The sequence below is a fragment of the Balaenoptera physalus genome, assembly GCF_965194825.1.
Source record: "Balaenoptera physalus genome assembly, chromosome: 10".
Classification (NCBI taxonomy): Eukaryota; Metazoa; Chordata; class Mammalia; order Artiodactyla; family Balaenopteridae; genus Balaenoptera; species Balaenoptera physalus.
Window position 1 is genome coordinate 102,717,428 of NC_138889.1, and position 22,875 is coordinate 102,740,302.

Here is a 22,875-nt window from a genome sequence, read left to right on the forward strand (position 1 = left end):
AGGGAGAGAACAGGTGTGGAGCTATCCATTGTCTGTCCCTTCCCAGAGGATTTGTGTGGCTTGTGTTTATTTCTCCAGCAATGGCTTGTGACAATATGCATGAGTAGTGCTAACCAGGGAAGCTCCCCAAACTTTTGAGTCCAGAGTTTTTATTAGGGGCTTGTCATGTAGACGTAGTTGACCACCCATGGGGCTGACCTTAGTCGCCAGCCCCTCCAAATGTCAAGCTGATATTGTGTGCCCTAAGTCCTCTACCATATATTGTGTTAGTATAAACAATTTGTCATGGCCCAAGCCCGCCAGATAAACAAAGACACTCTTATCAATCAGGACATTCCAAAGGCTTAGAGGTTACCTCCCAGGATCCAAGGGCAAAGGGCCAAATCTTTCTTTGGGCACAATTAATCCTTTATTGCCCACAGAACCTGCATTCCAGCACAGCTCCCTTTGCCCAATCCTTGCCCCCTTTTCCCTTCTTTCCTTCCTTCCTTCCTTCCTTCCTTCCTTCCTTCCTTCCTTCCTTCGTTCCTTCCTTCGTTCCTTCCTTCCTTCCTTCCTTCCCAGGTGTTAAGCCAAAGGATGCTCCTTTATAAATATTCTGCTCACTAAGCTCTGTCTCAGAGTTGGCTTTCTAGAGAACCCTACCTGCAACAGAGGTTGTGATGGGATACTTAGTCTGTAGTTTAGGTCCCACGTCCAACTCTGATCAGATTTTATTCACCAGGTTTTGAGACGTATTCTGAACTTTCCACAGAAAAAACTGTACATCGTGTACCAAAAAAGAAGCAAAAGTTTTCAGTTGCTTTAGGAATTTAGATCTGTGAAGTTTTTATTTTCAGGACTCCAAAGACAATTAAGGTAAGTCAGGTACTCTCAAAGAAATCTTTTTTTTTTTTTTCTGGTCAGAGAGGCTTCAGGAAAAGTTCAAGAAAGATGACTGGCATCCACATTCAAGGAATATATTCATCTGAGGAAAATCCCAAAGGGCAGACAACTCCTTAAAAGGAGAAATTAACCACTGCTTTGGATCCAAACTACATGAAACACAGAAAAAGTAAAGGCAAGCTTAAAAGTGATGAAAGTGAAAACATGTATGTGTCACTCAGCTGTCAAAACAGAAGGAGAAAATCAGCAAGGACCTGGTGGCGTTGGGGTGTCTCATGACAGCCTGGCAAGGACATAGTTTCCCCACTCAGCCTTTGTGGTCACTGGTGGGGATGGGACCACAGTTTTTCTGTGCTGTTTGGCTAGAGTAGAGTGGTTACTATTTAAAAGTTTTCAGCTTTGCTATGCTGCCCCTTTCTTTGTTTTTTTGATTAGAGAGAGTAGGCTTTTCATGTTGTGTTTGTTCGTTTTGCTTTGTTTTGGGTCCATGCCCATGGCATTTCCAAGTTGCTGGCTTCTTCCAATCCAAGTCTTGGGTATATGAGGCAAAAAGAAAACTAGGGAAACACCACCGTTTTGTTCCTTGGATCCCGAGGTCCCTAAATGATCTGTCTTTCCTCCAACTTTCAGAGTCTTCGCATGGCTTGCCAGGGTTTTTAGTTGTACTTAGCTAGAGGCATAGGGAAAATATGTCAGCTGCTTCTTCTTCTTCCCAGAAGTTGAAATCCCATATTGACTTTTACACTTTATTGTCTTTTATAATCTACCCATGAATGTCAGATAATGTCAGTTCTATTGTGGTGCCCTATTAGACAATGCAACTAAGGATCCCACAGATGGAACCTCTTCATAAAGGAGTGACAATGTTCTGAAAGAGCATATGGGACCAGAAATATTGTTGAGGCCATTTCTGGAAAATATAATCTACCATGCTCTTTGCCTTGGGAAACTGATGAACAGCTGCACTACAGTTAAAGTACCCAAATTTGTTTCTCATCTCAGTGACTCAGTTGACTACATATCTGGAAGCAGTAATCAAATCAGGACTCTCCCACCTGATTTGCCTTAACTTCAGAGGATTATTCACATCACTGTGAGGAGGCACTACATAACACTGTAGGAAAAAGAAGAGAGCCAACTAACTGGGAAAAAATAATCAGTCGACAGAACGTAACACTGATGTGGTCCTAAATGTATATAGAGCAATTATAAATGGGGGAGGGTAAAAAGAGTTAAAGGGAAGTAAGATTTCTCTACTTCACCTGAACTGCCAAAATGACTACGTTAGTAGATTGTGATGTTGTAAGTATATAGTGTAATGCCTAGAGCAACCTCTAAACAAGCTATTCAAAGAGAAACATTGAAAAACACTATACATAAGTCAAAATGGAATCTTCAAAATGTGCAAGTAACCTGCAGGAGAAAGAAAACAGAGCAAGCAGAAGACAAAAAATAAACTGGCAGACTTAAGCCCTAACGTATCAATAGTTACATTAACTGCAAATGGTTTAAATACACCAATTAAAGGGCAGAGATTGGCAGAGTAGATTAAAACATGACCCAGCTATAAACCGTCTACAAAAAAACTCAGTTCAAATTGAACATCATAGGCAGATTGAAGGTGAAAGGATGGAAAAAATATACATCCCGAAGACATGGATAAAAGGAAAACACAAGTGTCTATCTTAATACTAGATAAAGTTGACTTCAGATCAAAGAAAATTACCACAGAGAAGGATACTATATAATGATAAAAGGGTCAATCCACCCAGACAATGTAGCAATCTAAAATGTGCGAAGCACAAACAACAAAGTGGCAAAATATGTGAAGCAAAACCTGATAGAACTAAAAGGAGAAGTAGAAATATCCACAATTGTAGTTAGAGACTTCAATACACCTCTTTCAATAATTTATAGAACAACTATACAGACAGTCAGCCTGGCTAAAGAAGAACGAAACAAAGTCATCAACCAATAGCATTTCATGAAAATTTATCGAACACTCCACGCAACAACAGAATACACATTCCTTTTGAGCACCCACAGAATATACCCCTTTTAGCAGGTTGAGGCTTTTTCTACTTGGGAATTTCTGGTTTAGCTGGTCAGATGCTGTTTTCTCCCTGGTACTTCCAGCCTCCCCTTCAGTTGTTACTGTTAGTTTATAGTTTCTGGATCTGTACCTCACAGACCACAGGAGAGTTTCCAGGGTCTTCATACACTTGGTCTCATGATTGAAAGTAAAAATAGCTCAATACAAATTTACATGACCTTTTCTTCAATTCTACTTGTGTCCTTTCAGGACACTCTATCCTCATTTTCTCCCTTCCTTTCTTTCACACTGAGGCACTTTTACATTGCCATATATCTTGCCTCTTATCGCACCATCTCCTCATCATATAACTTGTGTTATGGAACAAGGTGAGTTTTTTGCTTGCTTCTTTGGTTCGTTTGTTTTGTTTTGTTTGCCCAACTAATTTTTGGATACCAGTTTCCCCTCTGCTAAACATGTAACTGGGGCAAACTGCTCAAATTCCCTAAGCCTTGTCATTTATAACATGGGAATAATAGTGACTCTTGTTAAGATTAACTGAGGTAGCCTTAACTCCTTTTCCTTTTGTCCTTCAAACCCTAAAACTCCATGTTTTAATGAATGGTGTTGATTGAGTTGGATTGGGAGACTGGCCTTAAGGAACAGGTTTACTGGAGATTCTGGAGGTCACCCTGGGGAGATTTCTGGGCAAGGGGACCAGCAAGAACAAAGCTCAGAGGTAGCCTCAAGCCTGGTGCTTTTGGAGGCCCGAAGAAGAGCATGGTTGATATTTTTTCTTTTATTTTGTACTTAGAACTCAGTGAGGAGGGAGGTAAATAAAGGTAGAGGGGTGAAAAAGATTTGGAAAGTACTAGTGATGGGAGAAAGGACAGGTATAATTCAAGAGAGAGCAAGAAACAGAGAGGGAAAGCAAATCTTCCAAAGCAAAAGAGATCATATGTTATGAAAGAAAACGATTATTTCAGAAAGTTTCATAATCCCGGTTCCTAACACATAGTCTACTTTCATTTTTCTATATCCTAACCTGGCTCTTGAGCATATGAATTCATTGTTTTACGTAGCTGCAACTTTAGCAAAACAAAGTTTGTGTTTTCTGGCAAGATTAATATGTAATCCCGATGTCAATCTACCTTTTTAGTCAGAACGCACCCATTTTAGATTATTTTCCACGTTGACTATTGATGACCAAAACAACCAAGCCTAGCTTGTGTCTGTCATAGTGTCTCATTATTTCGGTCATAGAAATCCTGCAAAATAAATCAATTTAGCACGTGTCTTCTTGATTCTAGTAACGTCTAAGCAGGCCAGATAAACCACATTTGCTCCCTACATAGACAGTGTTAATCCATCACCTCTCAAATTGCTGCATCCCTTTGGACTGGGTCTCATAAGCAGAGAGGCCCAGTTAGTTGAGCTAACTAGTGTGTGGCCAGTGGCCGGCACGCGTCTCTTTAGGCCAGCAGGGAGCGCGTGAGCTCCAGGGCACCTGCTCCAGTCGTCAGGGGGCGTGGCTCTGCATCCTTGACGGACAGCTGAGGATGCGGACGAAGATGAGGTAATACAACCACATCAAGGACAGAGTGCGGATGTGGGCGCGTGTGCGTGCGAGCGTGAGTGTGCAAGACACTAAGTGTCTCAGAGCTCGCGGTACGGACACCGATCACACTGCATTAAAGAGAAAGAAAGAAAAGAAAAAAGAAAATTCCATTTCTGGGAGGGAGACTGCAAAGTTACGGCCGGCAACAGCTGCAGTCCCGGGGCTTTGTCCTGGGGGGTCGCTTTTCCGCGTCTAGGGACCGGAGAAACCCTCCGCAGGCGCGGGTTTGCCCGAGCGCCGGGCTTGGGAGGGGCGATTCATTCTAGAAGCAGCTGAGCGGAGCCACAGGGAGGGGGAGCTCTCTCCCAGGCGGAGACAACTGAACGTGCGGTGAAAGGGTGGGGAGGGAGGGGAGGGGAACTCGGCGTGCCAGTCCGAGCGCGATCGCGCGGCGAGATCCCACCCCGGCGTCTGCGGAGCCCGAGGCGCAACTGGTGCGAGGGCTCGATGCTCGCCTCGCCTTCAGCGCCAGCTCGCGGCCGCCGGGGCTCCGGCCGCGCGCCTGCCGGGTGGCTTTGCTAGGCGGGGGCCAGTTTGCAGAGAGCCGGACATTTGCATGAAGCGACTCGACCCCACGGAGCAGCGGCAGCAGCGGCGCACCCGGGCGGCGGCGGCGCGCGGTCGGAGCCCGGCGGCCCTGGTCTCCGGGCCCCGGTGGATGCGCGGCTGGGGAGCGGCCCATGGGCCGGAGCTGAGGCTGCCCGGGGTGTCGGGGCGCGGGGCGGGGGGCGCGGTCGAGGCCCGGAGGCGGCGGCGCAGGAGGAAGCGGAGGAGGGCGGGCGCGCCGGGCCCGGGAGGCAGGCATCGCAGCGCTGCCGCCGCCGCAGCCCCGGGCTCGCCATGCTCCTGGCCTCGGCCGTGGTGGTCTGGGAATGGCTGAACGAGCACGGCCGCTGGCGTCCCTACAGCCCGGCCGTGAGCCACCACATCGAGGCGGTGGTTCGCGCCGGGCCCCGCGCCGGGGGCAGCGTGGTGCTGGGCCAGGTGGACAGCCGTCTCGCGCCCTACGTCATCGACCTGCAGTCCATGAACCAGTTTCGCCAGGACACCGGTGAGCCGGCCGCCCCTGCCCCGCCCGCGCCTCCTCCCCTGCCTGCCCTGAGATCTCCCACGTCGCGAGCCCACCGGGGCCCACCTTTGTCCGCATCTCCATACACTGGTGTCACCGAGAGGTGGTCGTGGAGGGGGCGCTTGACGCCCCACGATCCTCTTAAGATACTCCCTGCAATAAACGTCCATGCAAATAGTATCCGTGGTTTGGTTATGCAAACCGAGCTTCAACCTAGCTCCTAAAAGACCCCCTTTCACGCCCCCCTTTTAAACGCTTGGTGGCTCTTGTAGAAATTCAGGGGCTCACCAGTCCACAAGCAATCCCAGCTGATAGGAAAGGCTTCCTGCTCTCATTCCTCACACATCACCTTGGCTGACTGACCCTACTGTGCCTCAGGCACCCTTGGGCCTGCCACATGTTCCCCTGGTCAACCACCTTGCTGCCTCTACCCCTCGGGGTGAGATGGCTTCCCACAGCTGCAACCTGGAGGGTGGGAACTGGGGCGGAGGAAGAAGGGATTCCCGGGAGGCTTTCACTGTAGTCTAGTATGGGAAGGGAGGGGCTTTTCTGGGAGCAGAGATGGACTTGGGGGATTCCAGGGCAGGAAACGCCCGGGTTGCTGTGGCATTGGTGAGTGCCTCTGCTTGGGCACTCCAAGTGTTGAAGCAACAGGCCAGAGCAGATGGAGAGAGGAGGGGGAGGGACGCAGCTCCGGAATGCCTGGCTGGGAAGCTGATCGCTTTGTCCTTGGAGGAGGAGGAGGAGGAGGAAGATTCCTAAAAAGAAACTGTCCCCAAGATTCGCCCCGTAAAGGTCCCCTATGGGGGACACTAAACTCCTATCTTTTTGTGAGAATCAAGTTGCCACTGTGGCCACCACAAATCCCACATCCCAGCGGGCCAGCCTCTCCAGGTCAGAGCAAAGAAGAGAGCCTGCAGGCTGGAGGTCAGGGTGGCGGGTCCTTGGCGTGAGGGGCAGAGGGGGCTGCATCTCTTTGCGTGGCCCACGCATGGTGCCCAGGCTTAATTTACCTAGGACAGGTTTGTCTCTCCAGTAGCCTCTTCACGGAAGTGGGCAGTTGTTTTGGGGATTCTGGCTCGGCTTTCTCGAGAGTGTGACCGAGGAGCCTGGAGAGACAGGTGTGGAGGGGAGGGACCGGAGAGGAGGACTGGGAGAGTCCCAGAGGGTCAGAGAACAGCTGTGTGAGCAAAGGCATCTCCGCCTCCTTGGAAAGCCCCCGCATCCTGTGCGCTAATTAGGATTGTCATGGGAAAGGGGTATCTTTCCACCCTCGTGTCCTCATCTTTAGTCATAACTCCTAATAACCTCTTTGCCAAGGACTTTGTAGACACCGACCGATTGAGTGAAGCTTTCTGGGGAAAGGATTCCAGAAGTGTTAGCATCTGGAGGGGCTTAAACCTTGGTGGGAGAGGGAGGGGGGTGGAGCTGAGAGAGACTGGGAGGAGGAGGGAATAAGGAGGAATGTGGGGAGATTGAGAAAGAGGATTAAGTGTGGCCAAGGGGGAAGGGGGAGAAGGTAACTGTGTACTTTGGATAGAAGTCAGAGAGGTGAGGGTGGAGGCATCAGACTGGGGGGGAGGGGGAAACTAGCCCTGTAGGTGGGGCCTACAGACCCAGAGTCTGACAGTCAAGACACCTACCTGACAAGGGACTGCAGTCCTGCTCAGAATAAATGGGCAGATGTTAGCTTTTCTATTTCAGACTAAATCTCAGCAGCAGATGGAGAGACACCTTGGTGACATAAAGGTCCCAGGCCTTGTCCCACGTTTGAGAAGGGGGAAAGTTTAACCAGTGTTTAGGGATGTCTGAGATGGGCATGGTTCCTAGGAAGGGTCATGGCCTGAAGGGCCCTTACTACAGAAATGAAGTTCTGGAGAAAACTGGGTTGAAGGACAGTTGCTACTTCCCCCGGGTCTGACCACCCTTCCCTGAGGACAGGCTGCCCACTGCCTGGTGGTCCACAGTTAAGTCAGAGGCTGGAGCTCCTCAGATTTTAGACCCGACCTGGCCCTGGATCATTTTTCAAACTGCCTCAGGGTGTGTTTTACATTTTTTGTCTGTCTTTGAGGGATTCAGACTGCTTTGGTATCATCCACTCATTCTAATGGTTGATCGGCCACCGTGGACCGAGAGCCTCCATCCTCAGCGCCAGGCCCCGCGCTGGGTGCGCTGGGTGCATAAGGCACTGGGCTGAATTCCCAGGATTGCTGGGTCTGTCAGGGAGCTTGTCAAAGCAGAATAGAATCTCTGGGTTTCTGGGCTCACAGCCCCCTCCGCTGTCTTCTCCATCAACAGACACACAGTTCCTCTCAATATAGCTCATTGATGAAGCCGTGACAGGGTAGGAACTGTAAACCACCGGCTCCCAGGCAACCTCGGCCAAGCCCTGGCAATGTTTAATTAAATTACCCACCATCCCCAAGCCACAGTTTGAAGCTGGGAACCAGAAACATCCCCATAAACAAAGGAGAGCTGGAAGTCCCCTGCCCAGAGGCGATTCCTCTCTCTTTTTTTGTTGCCTCCTCTATGTGGGGACATTTCCTGACATGGGAGCTGTGTTTTTTCAGAAGTTGCCTGCCCTGCTGCCAAGGAAGTCCTCAGACTCTCCACTCCCCTGGGTTCCAACCTCATCCAGCCTGTTTCCATGGAGATGGCTGGGAGGTTGCAGATACCCTCTGCCCACCTCTGTTTGTCCTGGGCCCTTCTCCTTCCCCAGACCATCTCTGAGTCTGAGCTTATTTGCATTCTATGCTGGTCTCCTCTAGGCATTTTGGGCTAGAGAATGGGGAAGAAGGGAAGAGACAGGGCTAGATAGAGGTGAAGGAGTCTTGGCTGCTTCCAAAAGCCTCTGTCGGGTCCGCTCCACCCACGATCATTCGCCTTGACTGGGCTGAGCTTTTTCTGTTGTAGGGCAGTGGCTGGAGCTCTGTCCCCTGTAACTTCCAACATCGCTGTGCTCTGTATCTTCCAACATATCTGATCACTGCCATTTTCAGGGCCTGGCAGCAGGATGGGGGAAGACCAGGGCTGGCAGTGGGAGACGTGACTCAGGGTCTCATTCCAGACCCACTGGCTTACTCTGTGACCTTCAGCAAGTCCCTTGACTGCTCAGGCCTCATTCTCCTTCGTAGAATGAAGAGCAGCCTTAGGGTTCCTTCTGGCTCCTTTCCTCCCGTCATGCACATCGGCAGGCGAATGGGTTGGGACTGTGCACCAGTGATGACGCTGATTAGAAGTAACATGGTACGAGGGAGCGTTCTTTCCAGCTCAGTTTTCTTTTTTTTTTTTTGGAATTCCTTTATTTTTTTTATTATTTATTTATTTATTTTTGGCTGTGTTGGGTCTTCGTTTCTGTGCAAGGGCTTTCTCTAGTTGCGGCGAGCGGGGGCCACTCTTCATCGCGGTGCGCGGGCCTCTCACTATCGCGGCCTCTCTTGTTGCGGAGCACAGGCTCCAGATGCGCAGGCTCAGTAGCTGTGGCTCACGGGCCTAGTTGCTCCGCGGCATGTGGGATCTTCCCAGACCAGGGCTCGAACCCGTGTCCCCTGCATTGGCAGGCAGATTCTCAACCACTGCACCACCAGGGAAGCCCCTCCAGCTCAGTTTTCTGTGCAACTTTTGCCTCTTTCATGTCTTTAACGCAGTGACAAGAGTCAGATGGAGAGTGATTAAAGGGTTTGATAGAAGCTGATTTTTAGTCCCCCCCCCCAACTATACTCCCCACCCTGTGTGAGCACAAGAGTGGTGGGAGCAAATGTCATGACCACATGATAGCTATGGTACGAGGGAGGCGCCAAACACATTGCACACGTTATCTGGTTTCATCCTCGGCCATCTTATGAAGGCCCCATTGTTCTCATTTCATAGGAAAAGAAACAAGTTGAAAAAGATGAAGTTGCTCAAAGTTGTACAGCTAGTCCACGGCAGAGCTGAGATTCTGAATCAAGTGCCCATGTCCTACTTCGTGCAGGCACTGTTCCAGGCTTGTGGGATATAGCGATAGCGAACCATCCAAGTCTTTGCCCTCATGGAACATTCTAGTGGGGGTGAGGGGTGCTGGTAAGAGAGGCCTGGGATTTCCTGGGTACAGGAGCATCGTGTTGTGTGGACGTGGGTGAAATGCCCTGGAGTCCTAGGGTCATGCCTGAAAGGTGTTGTCTCTCATTTCCCAGGAGCCAGGACAACTTGGGTGCTTTGGGATGTACGTGTCTGAGTTGCTGGAAAAAACTTTTTTCCTCTTTCTTCCTCCTTCGTCTGTGAAATCCTTTATCCCTGTCCCATTAGAAGCCTTGTCCTTGGGTCACACTGCACCTTAGGACCCAGTGGATTTCCTTAGATCATCTAATTCAGGGTCCTGATAATAGAAAGGTCCAGGACTCGCCCATGTCAGATGGAGTGATCTCAAAATAATCAGAGAATGTAATCCCACCACCTCTCTTGTCCTACAACTTTCGCGCTGAGGTCTGCCTTCTGTTTTTAACTAACCCTCTAGGGCTGAACTGAACGCAGCATCTTTCCTTCCAAAAATCGGCTCTTCCTTGTGACACCCCTCTTCTTGTTAAATGGCGTCACTACCTTACCACTCGCCCGTGGTCAAAGCCTCAGGGGTCTTTGACTCGTCTCGTCCTTCTTTTTGGATGCCCCATATATACAGGCATGTAGAAGCTGAAACTTGAGCATATGTGATGAATGAATACTCTGCAGTTGTTCACGTGCAGATTCCCGGGCCCAGCTCCCAGGGATGCCGACCCTCAGTGCTGGAGGGTGTTGCTGATCTGTTCCCCAGGAGATTCGAAAGCACGTGATCCTGGATCACTTGGAATGCATTCAGCTACTTGCGGTCAGGTCCTACCCATTACCTCTCTGTAGGGTCCCTCTGGTCTATCACCTGCTTTTCATTTTTGCTGCCAGCACCCTCCCCCTTCTCCCCCCACCCCATTACTTCTCATTTGGAACTAATAAATGGAACAGCTCTGGTGTCATCACTTCTCTGTGTCACAAACCTGATTTGTGGTTCCTCGTGGCCTGTAAATAAAAGCCCTCACAGCCTGGCAGTCCAGACCATCTATGCCCTGGCTCTCACACACCTTTCCAAGTTTATCTTCCTGTATGCCCATATTTTCCTCTACTCCTGCCAAACAGATGTGCCTTTTATTCTCAGGCATTCCCTTAGACACCCTCCCCCCAACTATTCACAAGGTCCCTGCTCCTGAGATGCCCTTCTTCATCACTTTTACCTGTTGAAGTTCTCCTTATCATTCAGGCCCTATGCTCTTTGTTATGGTCTCCATTTCTTGAAATGGTCTCCAAATTATTATTACTTCCTTTCTTCAGTGGATATTTATTGAGCCCTCAGGACACGCTAGGCATGGGGGCTACAGCCTTAAGCAAACTCCTGGATGCCCACCCTCATGAGACTGGGAGTCCCATGAGGTAGGTGGACATTCATCCAATGAATCACACAAATAAATGTGTAACTGCACCTCAAGACGGTGTAAAAAACAGGAGCAGGAATTTTACCTGGTCGGACAACCCAGAGAGGTTTCCTCGAGGAAATGAGCTGAAATCTGAAGGATGGGTAACCAAGAGGATGCCGAGTGTGGGTGGGGAGGGACCAAGATTGTGAAGCAACCCAGAGAGGAGAAGAGGCAGTGGCGAGAGTCTGCAGGAGGCCAGTGGGGCAGAAATGTGGGCAGAGTGTATTAGGATTCGAGGAAACCACGGAGGTTGTGGGTGGAGAGCGTCTTGGTCTTGACCTACAAGGAAGTCATGGAAGAGACTGAAGCACAGTGGGGTTGTGGTTACATTTTCTGCTAACACCGCATTTGTTGACACCCTTTTTGGTGGCATATTCTGCCTCATAACTAGGCAGTTGCCTCGTTTTAGACTGGGAGGTGCTTCGGGAGTGCCTGAATCTGCATTCCTCACAGCAGCTAATGCATACTCAGCAATATGGGATAAATGATCAAATGCCAACGTAGCCAGAAGTCCTCACCCCATCACAGCATGTCTATGGAGCCCTCGTTACTGCCGACTCTGCGTTAGGCACTGATATGAAAAGTGCCGAGATGCTTGTACCCATCAGACATAAGCAGCTGTGCACCCCAGACTCCTTGAAGATGGAGCTCGGACTAGGAGAGCATTTCAAGAAATGGATGGCAAATGGCATAGGACCTGAATGATAAGGAAAATTTCAGTAGATCAAAACAGCAAAGGAGGGCATTTTGATAGACGGGACCTGGTGAATAGTAGGGGCAGTGGGGAGTCAGGGAACACTGAGGGAATGCAGGAGGAAAAGGGGGCATCTGTCCAGGGCAGAGAGGAGGATAAACCTGGAAAGAGGCAGGGCAGAGTTCCCAGAAGTTCTGGGGCAACTCCCAGGCATAGCTGGGACTGATACCACCATTGTGAAAAATGCCTTTTAAGCACATTTATGAGAATTGGTCAAGTGCATTGTTTGTCCCTGCTACCCTGGACAGAGAATAAAATAGTGTCATTTAAGCTCTCTAAACTTAATGTCCTCACCTTTAAACGTTGTTTCATAGGATTGCCAGGAAGATCAAATGAGTTAGGATAGCTGAAGGTGCTTTCTAAGTAACAAAGATTGTGCAAAGAGGGAGTTTAAACTCTCTCTCTCGTCCTCCTCTTCTCTCTCTGTCTCTGTCTCTGTCTCTGTCTCTCTCACTCTCACACACACACACACACACACACACACACACACACACTTCACATCCCCTGGACTAACCTTTCCCCGTGACTTCTCCATCCTGCTAAGACATAAAATAGAAGATAAATTACAATAATAATCAACAACTTTTATTGAGCCCTTGCCATGCGACAGGTATTATCTTAGCATTTATATTCATTGCTGCATTTAATCCTCAAATCCACCCTTTGAAGAAGCTACCCAGGACCCAAACAGATGAGGAAACTAAGGCTTAATCACACAGCTGGAAGGGACGGAAGCTCTGCTGTTGGATCCAAAGGCTGTGCTCTTTGTCCCCCAGCAAGCTGGCGCCTTAGGAAGGAAATGGCGGCAAACCAGGGGCCTACTGGCCACCCCGTTCTTCCTCCTCCTCTCCTGCTCCCCCCCACATCCAGCAGACCTCCTGGCGCTGAATAGGGGATTGTTCTGCTTCTCCCTCCTGCCTCTGAATGTTGATGTTTTGGGTCATTAAGGGGCTTGGAGATGGGGTGGGGGGGGGTGGGTTATGACCTGGCAAAGGCCTGAATAGTCATTGTTCCTTTTCTTCCCCCCTTGAATGAGATTCTGTCCCCAGTCTTGGTGTCTCCCTCTGGGTTGGAGGAGGGGGTGGGTCAGAGGCCAGGGAAGGGGAGCCTTTTCCCACCACTTTGATGGATAGAGCTTAAGCTGACGGATGCAGAGATTCCAGCATCCTCGGAGCTCTCCCCAGTCTCCCTACCCGGCCTTGAACCAGGCATCTTCAGCCTTGATGTTAATATCCATGAGATGAGCCCTGGTGGGGCATGGATCTGAATTCAAGGTTCCGGTAGATAGAGAAGAAAGAGGCAACAGTTACAGGCTTAGTTTTCCCTGCCAGTCCTGCGGGTTCATTTCTGCTGTCCTATTCCCCTGCAATAAACCCTAATCTCCTCCCTGCCCTCACCACCCGCCACCCCACCCACTGTGAGACTATCAAAATTGAGACTGTCCTATCTTTAGGAGGGTTGAGCTTCTCGGAACAAAAGACATTAGATAAATAGAAAGTTATTCTTATGATCACTATCACAGTTGTTGATATAAGATTTAATGCTGGGAAATATGAGAGAGTTCTTTCAACCTGATCTTTTTTTTTTTTTTTTTTTTTTACCACGCCCAACGAAGTCCAGACAGCCAGCTCCATCGCCCCCAGCCCTGGGCAACATTCCTGGGTGGGGGCAGAGTCTTCCTCTATCCTCTAGGGTCCCATGACCCTGTGTTCTTTTCCTCTGTAGCCTTCGGGGCTGAGGCATTTGGAGAATCAAGGAAGAAGGGAAATGATATTTCTCAGCACCTAGCACGTGTCAAGGGCTTTATATACCTTATTGCAAAGTACAGGGCGCATGAGAAATCCAGGTCCTGCCACAGACAAATACATATTCGTTGAGTGAGTGAGCCACATTTAATTTCACAAAAACTCGGCAAAGGAGTCATCATCTTGTTTCTTGGGGGGAGAAAAGAAGGTTGTGGGGTGTTATATTAAGTGATCAAATTTGGCTACAAACTAAGGTCTCCCGACTCCAAACCAGGAAGTGCTCTTTCTGGTACCCTGTACTGTCTCCCACATCCTTCCCCTTGTAACTCATCTGCTTTCACCCCCCTGTGACTGCTGGACTTCAACATGGCAGGAATGAGCCTCATTTAAAGCTGATATCTCAACCGGCAGCCCAGTGCCGGCACACTGTAGGACTCGTTTAATGTCTGCCTATTAATGTAACACAATTCAGTTTCATCCCTTGGTGACCCTGATCCTCTCCTCTGTCCCACTCTGGCAGGGACCCTCCGCCCAGTTCGCCGCAACTACTACGACCCGACCTCGGCCCCCGGGAAGGGCGTGGTGTGGGAGTGGGAGAACGACAATGGTTCTTGGACGCCCTACGACATGGAAGTGGGCATCACCATCCAACACGCCTACGAGAAGCAGCACCCCTGGATCGACCTCACTTCCATCGGCTTCAGCTACGTCATTGACTTCAGCACCATGGGCCAGATCAACCGGCAGACCCAGCGCCAGCGCCGCGTCCGCCGGCGGCTGGATCTTATCTACCCCATGGTCACTGGCACCTTGCCCAAGGCCCAGTCCTGGCCAGCCAGCCCCGGGCCTGCCGCCGCGCCCCCCGCCCCGCCCTGCTCCTGCCCACAGTGCGTCCTGGTGATGAGCGTCAAGGCCGCGGTGGCCAACGGGAGCGCTGGACCCCTGCAGCCCCCGGCTGCCCGCAAGAACATGCCCGAGTCTGGAGCGGTCAAGGTGCCTCCCCCACCAGGCCCTGGGGCCAAGCCACTGGACAGCACGGGCACCATGCGAGGCCCGGTGAAGACGGTCCCATCGCAGGCGATCCGGCGACAAGCCTCCAGCACGCCGGCAGGGGCGAATGCGGGCTCCCCTGCTAGCGCCCCGGGAGCCAATGGCAAGACCGGAAGGGTGGCCCTGGCGACCTTGAATCGGACCAACCTGCAGCGACTGGCCATCGCCCAGTCCCGGGTACTCATCGCCTCCGGGTAGGTGCTTCCATGGCTGCCTCTGGGCATCGACTGATGAGGGGCGTCAGACGTCACTGATCATCCGGGTCAGAGATGAAGGAAGGGCTGCCAAGGCTTAAGCTCCTCCTCGTCTTCGCCTGACCCCCTGGCTGCAGGTGGAAGGCAGCACGGTGTGGTGGGTTAGCAAGGATGTGGCCTTTGGGGTCCAGCAGATCTGGATTCTAATGGAGACTTTGCCTCTTCCTAGCCCTGTGATAGGGGCGGATCCCTAACATCATAGAGCCCCAACTTCCTCATCTGTAAATGCTGGCCATAATATTCATGTTAGGGTTGCAGTGAGGATTAAAGCAGGTGATGCCTACCAAGAAATAGCAGGCAACATTCATGGGCTCCCACCGTGTTCTAGTTTGGGGGCTTTATCGCTTTACTTAATCCTTACAACAAGTCTATGGAGTAGGCATTTTTTGATCCCATTTTGCCCCTGAAGACATGAGAGTTTCACTCGCTCCAGGGCACATACCTAATCATCAGCGGAGAACGGAATTCAGACTTTAGGAGGTCTGAGCCCAGACTCTTCCCCACTCAGCCATGCTGCTTCCCTGTCAATCACAGACCACGGTGTCCAGCATACAGTAGGTGCCAAGTGAGGGTTAGTCCCTTTCCTCTGGTGCCTCCAGATTGGAATAACAGCCCATGTTTAACGAGTGCTTACTACCTCCCAGGCAGTTTCCATGCACTGTCTCAGTCATTCCTGTGACAACTTGGGGACGTTGTAGATTCTGTTATAACTACTTTTTATCATCCTCTTGGCCTTCCTGATCCTAAAATGGGAGAGACGCAGGTCCATGTGGTACCTGTAGCCTTTGCCTGCCAGCCGCTGATTTCTTGTGAGATTGGCCTCTTATATCTGTCCAATCTTCCCTTTCTCTGGAGGAGCCTGGCCCTGCCTGCCACCCAAGCCCCAGACATTCGGGATGGTTCACAGGTAGGTTGGACACAAGAGTGTGAAGGTCAGGCTGCCCAGAGGAAGATCTCTGCACATAGAGGCTCAGCGCTGGGAGGAGACAGGAAGGAGGGTAGATTGCAGACTGTGAGGCCGGGCCTTCACTCCTGCCTCTGCCACTGGGCGAGGCATCGAATCTTTGCAAGGTCCATGTTCCCCCTGTGTGGAATGGGGGTCATCATGCTTGCCTTGCCTACCCCATGGAGTCAGTGTAAAAACCTCAGCTAAGAGAAGTCACCCCTTAACAGCTGACCCGATGCACTCGCCGGCATTAACTCATTACCTTACACCGTGATGCAAGTGTCAGGCATGGGCACTCAGCTAGGAATTAACTCCCCAAGGAGAGATGCACAGCCCATGTGTTACTGAGTGGGAACTGGAACCTAGATTTTCGTCTCTTAGTCTTCTGCTCTTTTGGCCAAAGCCCAGCTCCTCGTTGTATTCAAAGGCAATTTATAAATGGTCAGATGCTAGTCAGATGCCTGGGATATTCATGACTTCCTCTGAGCCTGCAGAAGTATTTGGCAGAGGGGAAGGGGTACCCGCACAATGCCACTGCTCAATTTCTCCACACTGGCGTACAGAAGCATCCCGGGGCCTCTAACGGAGTTCCAGGGCGACTGCTGGCATGGCAGAGGGAGGCTCCTATAGTGGGTAAGAACTCAGTCTTTAGAATCTGACTGGCTGGGCTGGAACCCAAGTTTCTGGCTGCGTAACTTGGGGCAAGCTTTGCATCCTCTATCTTCAGTTTACTCATCTGTAAAATGGGGATAGGAATAGTACCTTGCTTATAGGGTTTGTCATGAGGACTAAATGAAATATTCAGTGTGGATTTATTACAGTGCTTGGCACATAATAAGAGTCTTTTCAGTATTAGCTGCTATTATTATTACGAACAGTATCTATGCGCTCCGTAGTTACTGAAGTCGGAGCTGAGCAGAATCTAACACCCTACTTCATTTCTGGCGCCCTAGACAAAAGCCAAGTGACCCCATGCCATACTTGAGGGAAAGGAACCCCAGATTGCTTTAAATGTCAATGAAGGAGTCGGCAGCTCTTTATCTCTCTGCTTGAGTATCTGCCTGCCAATAGAATCCGAGCAGCAGAGTAGGGCGGAGGTCTGGGCAGTGCAATTTCAAAAGGGCTATAGAAACAAGTTGTTTTTTTCTCTGCTCTGTTTTCCTGACAAGGGAGGCCCCTCCCTACCCTCTCTGTCTTCCAGCCCTCTCCTTTTCACCTCTTCCCACCTCCCTCACCCCCACTACCATCTTCTCCTCCAGCCTTTCTTGGCCATTTAATTAGCGTGTTTATTCCCTTTGTCTGCCATTGCCATCGACCTTCTGTCGTCCAACGGCCCCTTCCCCCTCCCCTCTCTGCCCATGACCTCTTCCAGTAACTTTCCCACGGAAAAAAGGAAGACCAGGGAGGGCGGGAGAGGTGGGATGGAGGGAAGGGTTTGGGGGGAACAAAAGATCCTGTGAATTATTCAGAGACACAAGCAGGGGGTTTCTAAAGAGGAGAGAGGAGAGCTGTGCTGAGGAGGGCGGGAGTCGCCCCTCTGGCCCTCTTTTCCAGAATGGAGGCTTCTCTATCTCCAGCGAGACCTCGGTTGCTGGAGAGACAAGACCATTGTTCTGCCGAGGATTCCTGGGTTGGCTCATAACTCCCAGAAAAACACTTCTCACCATGGTATCTGCAGAGCTATTCTCCCCTCATCAACCCCCCTTCCCCTGCCACCTTGCCAGCTCTTCTCTTTTCTTAGTTTTGTATTTTAGAGACAGAAATTAAAACGTGCACCCTCCATAACTGGGAACTTCCCCACAGCATGGGGGCAGGGGGGTGTCTGCTGATTGGCCAACAAGTAGTTGGGTCAGGCAGCTTTTGCTGAGTTGAGTTGCCTGGAGGATGTGAACGCTCACCTGCCTTTGGGTTGCTGATTTCCAGGAAAAGGAGTCAGGCACCTGTAACCCTGGGGGCCCCAACAGGCTGTGACCGGTGTGGACCATACAGGCTGTTCTTGGTTTTCATTTTAACGAATAACGGTGGGGGAAGGGTGATCAAGTGTTGCCAGCTCAACAATCTGCCCAGCTCTCAACTTTGTATTAATACTTTACACCTGACATCCTCAAGAATCTGAGAAAATTGGAATATTAAGCAGGAAAAGGCTTTATATCAAGCCCAACTTCCTCTCACCTTTGGGAACCAAAAAATGTAAACAATCACCCAAATTTGCATAGGGCTTGGCTATTTACAAAGTGTTCGACCTAGATCCTAAATCCTCCCTGGGAACCCATGGGACAGAGATTTAGGGTGCCCTGTTTACTGCGTGGTAACTCAGATGCGGTCATGAATGGCAGAGAGGCTGCACGGTTCTCCCAAAGGCACAAAGTCAGTGCAGAGCTGGGCTAGAAGCAGATATCCTGACACCCTTGCAGGGCCCCTTCCGCTGGACCCTTCTGTATTTCATAAGCAAATATCCCTTCTTCCCCAAGCCCTGCTGGGGAAGCCTCCAGAGCCTCCTGACAAGCCCTTCCACCATGTTGTCCCTTTCCTGGCCTGGCAGGGACACCCACCTGTTCCGCAGTATTCACCAGCAGACCCTCCCTCTCCCCAGACCTTGCCCCCGACCCTGAGTTCTCGGGCTGCCCGGGACGTGCGCGCTGGGGACGGACTGTTTCCTGGTTAACCAGGTTGGGTGTGGAAACCTGCCAGTCCAGTTTGTGGCAACAAAGGTGGCTTTTGTCACCCAGATCACAGCTACTTATCAGCTGAAGTGGGGGCCTTGGAGATGGTGAGGGGGGAAGGCAGGTGCTGGGCTGGGTGGCGCCCACTGCCCACTGCCCCCTGGTGCGGATCCAGAGAACAGGCGCAGAGGCGGGACCCTGCCCACCCCCCCCTCCCCAGAGAGAGGCGGGAGGAGAATCAGCTCCAGGTGGGGGACCCAGGGCAGAGACGGCACCTTGGGTCCCCAGGTAGTGGGGTGGGAAATCATCAGGAAGTCTCCTTGGCAGCTTCTAACCCAAGACTTTCACAGTTTTACAGATAAGGAAATTGAGGCTCAGAAAAGTTGATGGACATTGTTACTGGCAGGACGGGGTCTTTAACCTGATTTCTCTGACCGCCCCCCCCCCCCCATCCACAATACCATGCCTGGCCCTGTGGGGCAGGTTACAGAGTCCGGAATCAAGTCTGTGCCTCTCTTTCTTGGTGTCTTTCTTCTGTGTTGAATTCAGCTTTCCCCTCCTCCCATCGGGATTTGATTTATCCTGGGGACAGTTTCTGAGGACAAGTAGCCTTTGGTGGCCTGCTGAGACACAAACACACCCACATTTGTTATTTCCACATCCTTCTCACAACCCCGGTGCACACGTCATCATCCCTGGGAAGGGACAGAGGCCCCAGAAGACTCAGCATGGCCAGGCAAGCACCCATCCTTCTGGGCACGTGGGGGACAGACAGACCCAGGGCTCAGCCTTGAGGTGACATTCCAACCTCCCCTCTGAGTTGTGGGTTTATTCCTTAAACCTGAAGCTTTGTGTTTTCTGTCTGCAGCATGGGGGTGTTAGGAGCATTACACAGACACAAGAGCACAGCCTAGTGAGTGGCAAAAACAATGGGCTCCGGAGACAGATTTCCTAGGTTCAAATCCTTCGCTGTGTGACCTTCGTCAAGTTTGCTTAACCTCTCTGGGTCTCACCTTCCCTGCCTATTAAAACGGAGCTAATAATAATAACACCTCTTGCATAGGTTGTTGGAAGGGTTAGATGGATGTATATATGGTGAGCAGGTAGAATGGTGCCTGGGATTAAGTGCCTGACTCTACTCCTGTTAGCGATTTTAACACATGGGTGAAGGGCTGTGGGCTGTCTTGTTCACTGCTGTGTCCCTGGCATCCAGCAGAGTATCCAACACAAAGTGGGCTCAGTATGAATGGACAAATAAGTTAATAAACAAATAAACAAGTTCTCTTTCCCCTCCCCCTACTTTCCCAGCACCACCCTACCCCCATAGCAGAAACTCTGGCTCCTGGAGTCATCGGTGACCCCGTCCACCAGGCTCTCCAAGCCCACATCCCCTCCCAAACCCAGCTGTGGAGGCCTGGGTGGCAAGGGGGATGGTGCAAGACCTAGCCCCATGTGTCTCATATTTTTCTACTCAGCACCGTGGGAGGCCTCGACTTTCCCAGGCAGCTGTGCTGTCTTCTCTCCATCCTGGCTCAAGTTGCTGGGGAGAAGGACAGAAAAGGGAGGAGGCCTTGCCTGATATTTATGTTTCTCAGGGAAAAGGAGAAGTGACAGCTGTTAGAGCAGCAGTTTCCAAATGTTAGACTAGGGATCGGCTGCCTTTGCATCCTCTCAGCAGAAGCTTGTAAAAATGCAGATTCTCTTGGCCCACAGGTAGAGCTCCTGAGGCAGGCAAGGGGCTTTGCCTTTTCAAAAGCTTCTGAGGTGACTGTACACCCAAGTTTGAACTTGCTTCTTTAAGTTTTTTTCATTTCTTCAACCAATATTTGTTGAATGCCTACCAGTGTCAGGCTCTGAATGAAACAGACAAAGACATTTGCCCTGGTAGAGCTTAGATTTTAGGAGGGAAGATAAGAAGCAACAACTTATTTTCAAAGATCATACGTGGGAATTCCCTGGCGGTCCACGGGTTAGGACTCAGCACTTTCACTGCCGTGGGCCCAGGTTCAATCCCTGGTTGGGGAACTAATATCCCACAAACTGTGGGACGTGGCCAAAAAAAAAAAAAAAAAGACCAGGGTAAGAGGGCTTGGGGGGGGGGTCTCAGGGTGGGATGGAGGGGTGGTTAGCAGTATTAAATAAGATGGCCTCAGGAACATCACTGAGAAGGGAACATTTGAGCCAAGGCTGAAGAAGTTGTAGGAGGGAACCAAGTAGGTGTCAGGTGGAACAGCATTTCAGACAGAGGGAACAGCCTATGCAAAGGCTCTGAGGCAGGACTGTTCTTGGCCAGTAGGAGGAACAGCTAGAGTGCAGTAAAGAGGCGAGTGACGTGAGGAGAGGCCAGAGAGCTGGGGGGATTGGGGTGGGGGATTTTGGCAGCTCATGCAGGGCTGTGTAGGCCTTCCTGGGACTCTGAGGGAACTGCAGAGCCCTTCTGAGTTTTGAGGTTCTGAGTGGAGGCATGATGTGGACTGACAATGTTTGAAGGTATCAGCTCTGGCTGAGGGGCTAAGAACTTACTGCCTCTTTAGTAGTAATAAGAAAGGGGAACCCCTCAGTGGGTGAAGTTTTGGGGTCCCCACCACTGGCCCATTTTGTCCCACTTGTCAAAAGCATGATGTGTCTGCTCTTTCCTTCTTCAGGGTCCCCACCGTCCCAGTGAAGAACCTAAGTGGGTCCAGTCCTGTCAACCCTGCCTTGGCAGGTAAGAGAAGCCCCCGGCTGAAGGTAGAAAAACAAAAGCAATGAAATAGGTATAGTGAGCATTTGTAAAAAGAGAGACAATTCGGATGTTGATTAAGACAAATGAGGGTGTGAGGAGTTGGGTTGGAAGGGCAGGAAGAGTTTGGGGAGAATTGATTGTGAAAAGCAAAGCTTGCTGTTGAAAATGAGGGAATGGATACGTTTCCGAGAAAAGTAGAGGCTACGTAGAGAATCCATGAGTTATGGGAACGCCGGTGGAAAGGAGGCGAGTAGGTTACTGGGGAGGGGGGAGTTGGGTGGGAGGGTTTGGGGGCCTGACTCTCCAGTCCTTCTCTCATGCTCTTGCCCTTCCAGGAATCACTGGGATCCTCATGAGTGCGGCAGGGCTGCCTGTGTGTCTCACCAGACCACCAAAGCTGGTTCTCCACCCACCCCCCGTCAGCAAGAGCGAAATAAAATCCATCCCAGGGGTTTCCAACACGAGCCGCAAGACCACCAAGAAACAAGCCAGGAAAGGTATCGGCCTCTTTATCGAAAGGGGTCCTGACGGGGAGGTCACAGACTTGGCTCCCAGCCGTGGCTCTGCCTCCACCACTGAGGGTCACACCCATGCCTTCACCCTCTGTGCCTTAATTTCTGCATCTGCTAAATGGGCCTACCTAGTACCTGTTCTGATGATTACACCAAAGTGGATGAGGTATGGATCAGATGGCGACACCTTGAGAAATATAAAAATGCAGCGCAAAACTATAGACACATAAAAATAGGATGCGTGACACAGATAAAATATCAATACATTAGAGGGAAAGATCACTTTGACATTGGAATCCGAACAGACTCGACTCATACCCCAACTTTGTCCCTTGCAGTCTTGTGACCCCAGGCAGCCTCTATTTTCTCACCTTTACAACGGGCACAACCGGTACCCGGCAGGTATGTCCTGTAATGCATCCATGTCACTGGGGAAGTAACCACTGTCTTGTGTCCCTCTGGAGAGTCCAGACACTCTGGCCCCTCGAACCCCCCTTTAAGAGCTCCATTCTCCCTTTTCACATCCCACAACTAGGAGGTCAAATACCTGTGCTTATCCGGGCACCAAGGACCCCGCTTCAGCTCTGTGGCTGGTCTTTCTAGCCTCTGGTATTGGTTGTTAAATGATTTCACCGTCACCCCTAAGTCCCCACCTTGCAAATTTGTTACGAAGTTTCAATGGGATCATATGTATATTGTGACTTAGCCTGGCAAGCAATAGGCTTTCAGTTAATAGAAGCTTGATTCTTCTAAGAGGAGCAGGGCAGTGGGAAGGAAGGGCCTGCATCCCAGCTTTTGAATGTTGCAGGATCCACTTCCTCAAACCCTTGTCCTACTTTTCCAGTCTACCAAAATCTCTCTGCTTAAATAAACTTGATTGCCTTGCTTGTAGTCTCATAGGAAACGGCAGGATTTTGCACTTTCCCACTCTTCCTGTTATTACTAACAGCATATATCAGACTCTTAGCAGGTAAAGTGCCAAAGAACTGTACATCCATTAGCTCATTTAATTGTCAAAGCATCGCTCTCAGTAGGTGCTAGTGGTTGCTCTTGCCCATTTCCTAGGTGAGAAAACAGAAGCTTCGAGAAGTTAAGAAAGTCACCCAGGGAGGCACTGACCCATTTTTCAAACTTCTATGCCT

At 50.5% G+C, this 22,875-nt stretch overlaps 1 protein-coding gene across 1 annotated transcript in view; it reads left to right on the plus strand.

The window, feature by feature from the left end:
- Positions 1-567: 567 nt before the first annotated feature.
- DTX4 (deltex E3 ubiquitin ligase 4) overlaps positions 568-22,875 on the plus strand; it is a 38,024-nt gene continuing 15,716 nt past the window's right edge. The window contains exons 1-4 of the mRNA XM_082476103.1: positions 568-5,586; positions 14,104-14,827; positions 21,142-21,203; positions 21,557-21,718. Of these exons, the coding sequence (XP_082332229.1) occupies positions 5,376-5,586; positions 14,104-14,827; positions 21,142-21,203; positions 21,557-21,718 (1,159 nt within the window). The 5' untranslated portion in view covers positions 568-5,375. The remainder of the gene's footprint in view (positions 5,587-14,103; positions 14,828-21,141; positions 21,204-21,556; positions 21,719-22,875) is intronic.